The 3493-nt window shown below is 49.7% G+C and overlaps 1 protein-coding gene across 1 annotated transcript; it reads right to left on the bottom strand.

Moving 5' to 3' along the window:
• Positions 1-304: 304 nt before the first annotated feature.
• LOC100671021 (melanoma-associated antigen B2-like) lies at positions 305-1312 on the bottom strand. The gene is given in 1 exon segment (XM_023555128.1): positions 305-1312. A coding segment is annotated over 1 exon segment (1008 nt).
• Positions 1313-3493: the final 2181 nt, after the last annotated feature.

Raw genomic sequence — 3493 nt, 5'->3', positions numbered from 1 at the left:
GAATTTTCAATTTGTTTTACACAATACAAAACTCTTACTCCTAAATCAAGCAATAAATGCATGACGATGAATTTAGATTCTGAATCTTAATAAACCTTCAATTAAAAAGAACAACATTTGAAAAATGCAAAAAAACGAGCTAAATGTATAAGTCACTCAAGTATAACAGCAACACAAGAAGACATACATGTGCTCCCTCCAGCCCCACCTAGCCTCCACTAATTAGAAGGTTAACAGCCATTTTCAACAACAAAGTGAACAATCTCCATCAGACTTCACTAGGGGTGGGAGGACATGCTGGACTTCACCCTGAAAGGGGCCCAGGCCCTGGCATTAGGACTGGCCCCGGTGCATTCTCTGCCTGCGGCTCTCTCTTCTTCAATCTCCAAATTTCTTCATACACGGCTTGGAAGGCACTGGGGTCTGTACCATCAATCTTGGCCAAAAACTCCAGGACTTTTTTCTTGTTGGCTTACGTGCGGGCTCTGGGACCCTACAGGAATTCGTAGCGTGGAGGATCACTGCTGGGCACCTGCCGGTACTCCAGGTACTCTTCCTGCACCAAATCTTTGGTGATGAGCTTCCTGGGCTCCCCAAACATGAAATGCCACTTCCCATCGTAGATCCCCAGCACATTCAGGAATGCCCACATCTCCTCCTCGGTGGCCCGGTCGCCATTCCTGTAGATCATGCCCAGGAGAGGCATCAGGAGCCCATTCTTGGGAAACCCCCTGCTACCAATAAAATTCTCTTCCTTGGTGATCTCCAATTTGCTGACAAGGGCATAGGATTGACCTTTGGAGTCGACTTCCTTCAGCTCAAGCCCAAAGACCACCTCCAGGTGCACAGAGGCTCTCCTCAGGATGTCAGGGAAGTGCTCCTTGTACCTTTTGTTGATGATCTTCATCATTTCTGCCTTCGTAATGGGCTCTTTCATTTTATACTTGTACAGCAGGAACTGCAACAACGTGCTCACCCTCCGGGTTACGGGGTCTCTTTGAGACCTCTCAGTGGGGGCCGGGGCCGCAGAGGAACTTGGAGCTCCTTCATCTTGGCCCTCGGCCCCTCCAGCAGCTCTTGTGCCCGAAGCGCCTGCAGCAGCAGAGGTGGTGGGCAGGATGCTCTGAGGCCCCTGGGGAATGCCAGCAGCAGGGGAGCTCTGGGGAGACCCCCTAAAAGGAGGCGAGGAAGAGGAAGGGAACCCTTCCTGTTCTGCTGCAGTGGCCTGAGCACCGTTGACACTTTGGGTGTCACATTGGGCCTGGTGACGTTTGTCACAGGCACGGAGCTCACTCTTGTGACCATGAGGCATGATGACTCTGGTCAAGGACAGCAGGCAGGAGTGTAAGGAGGGCAGGTGATGTGGGCCCACTGGAGGAGCAAGGCTGAGAGGGTGTGCACCCCTGCAGCAGAGAGATCTCTCCTTGGCTTTAACAAATGCCGAGTTTGCAGGATTCTTGGAGGGCACTGCTCTAGGACCCCACAAGGCTCCTACTATCCTGCTCAGGACCCTGTAGAGAAAATTAGAGGAAGGATTAGGTTGTAGATTGCCAGCCATGCTTTGGGCTTACTGGGGTGACAGCAGGGCCTGGCACTACGGACTCTGTACTGGGTTATACGGGGTTCTTCTAAGTTCACTCTTAGGGCCATCATCTCACCTGCTGGCAGGGCCAGGGCACATCCCCTATGCTACTCTAACTTGACACCACAAATCACTCTGTGACTAACAAGCAGGAACTAAAGGAGCAGCTCAGCCACCACTCCTGGCAGGTCGTCTCAGTGATGAGAGCATGGTGGGGCCCATTCTGTCTGCGGTTCCTTGGGGGCCTCGGCCCTCCACCAGGGTCCTCACCATGGCTGCCCCCTTTCACCAGGTCCCTCACCTCCATGGGATGCTCTGGGTGTTAGTGAGTGCAACTCACTACGTCACCATACCCAGGTCCGAAAGCAGTGCTGGGCTTTATGTTTCCCCCTCATTTCTGGGAGGAGTCTTCTCATCATAACTTCGTATCCTGACCTTGACTCCTACTAGGGACCAAGTCTCCTGCCTCTGCTGAATAAGCCTCTCCATTAGTCCAAGGACTTCATGTCCCTGAGACCATCTGCCCCTAGGAACAAACCAGGGGCACCTCAGCCTGACACTTCTGACCGTGGCTCCCCTGGGCCAACAGCAGTGGGAGGCTTTGCTGCATCTTCCTCTCTTCTTGGGGGAGGGGAGAAGAGGGGTTAATTCCCTATTGCCTTCTAAAGATTTTTACTTTGACTCCCACCAGTTTCTGGGATTCCTCTATCTCCTGAATTGGGGCTTAAACAAAGTCGCTCATCTCTCTCACACATTCCAGGCAGGATTCCAGAGTCCCTGGAACTTGCCAGATTTGACCTGGGCTTCCAGGGCTAATGGAATTAGCAGAGCCCACTGCAATCCTCCCCATTTTGGGTTGAGTGTTCCCAGTACCTCAGTCATGTCTTCCCTTCACTCTGCACCATTCCTGGGACCCCACCCTCTGCTGTCATGAGGCCACATCCCTCAAAGAGCACACCTTCCTGAGACCTCACAGTTGAAAGTCAGAGTGAGCCATATCCTTTGCAGGCAGTTTTGGGAATCCTAGGGCTGGCCAGGGCAGTGGGGGTCACTTGATGCCAGAGGTCTCAATTGGTGACCCTTCATTCCTTACTGAGTCTTCTGAACTTGCTTCTAGGAAGGACCTGGGTTTCCTCCCTCTAGTAACCTGAGTCCCCCTGAAACCAGGGGTGGGATTTCTGGCTCAGTCCAAGGCCCCCACCTCTCTAGAGGGAAGTCATCTCCCAAGCCTCTCCTCTTGTTCACTTCAGTCAATGATAATTGCTCCCATGTGTTCCTTGGAGTCACAGAGCAAGGTCCTATGTCAGGGTAGTTACATTTCACAGTACTTCCAGAAATGCTCATTTTCTGGATATCCATATTGTTTTCTTTCTCATCTCTTTCACGCTTCTGTGCAAGTATCAGTTCCCCATGGTGACCTGCATGACAATTCAGAATGAACTCAAATAGCTTCAAATTCTATTTGATTTGGCAAGAGAGAAGACAATGGTAATCTTCAAGAATTTAGGTTCCTGAACACATGGCATTAACAGGATGCAAACCGTAACTAGCAATACACAAACACCAGAAGATAAACTAGATAACTGGGGTCTTCTAAAAATTAAACACTTATGCTCATCAAAAGACTTCACCAAAAGAATAAAGAACAAACCTACAGACTGGGAAAAATTTTTGACTATGGCAAATCCAACAAAGGTTTGATGTCTAAAATCTGCAGGAAAATCCAACACCTCTACAACAAAAGACAAATAATACAATTAACAGACGGGCAAAGGATGTGAACAGACACACTTCATCAAAGAAGACATTCAAGCGGCTAACAGATATATGAGGAAATGCTTGCGATCATTAGCCAGTAGAGAAATGTAAATCAAAACTACAATGTGATATCATCTGACCCCAATAAGAGTG

This window comes from Loxodonta africana, chromosome X, assembly GCF_030014295.1.
Source record: "Loxodonta africana isolate mLoxAfr1 chromosome X, mLoxAfr1.hap2, whole genome shotgun sequence".
Taxonomy (NCBI): Eukaryota; Metazoa; Chordata; class Mammalia; order Proboscidea; family Elephantidae; genus Loxodonta; species Loxodonta africana.
Note: the sequence above shows the minus strand (reverse complement) of the source record. Positions and strands in the feature narration are given on the sequence as shown.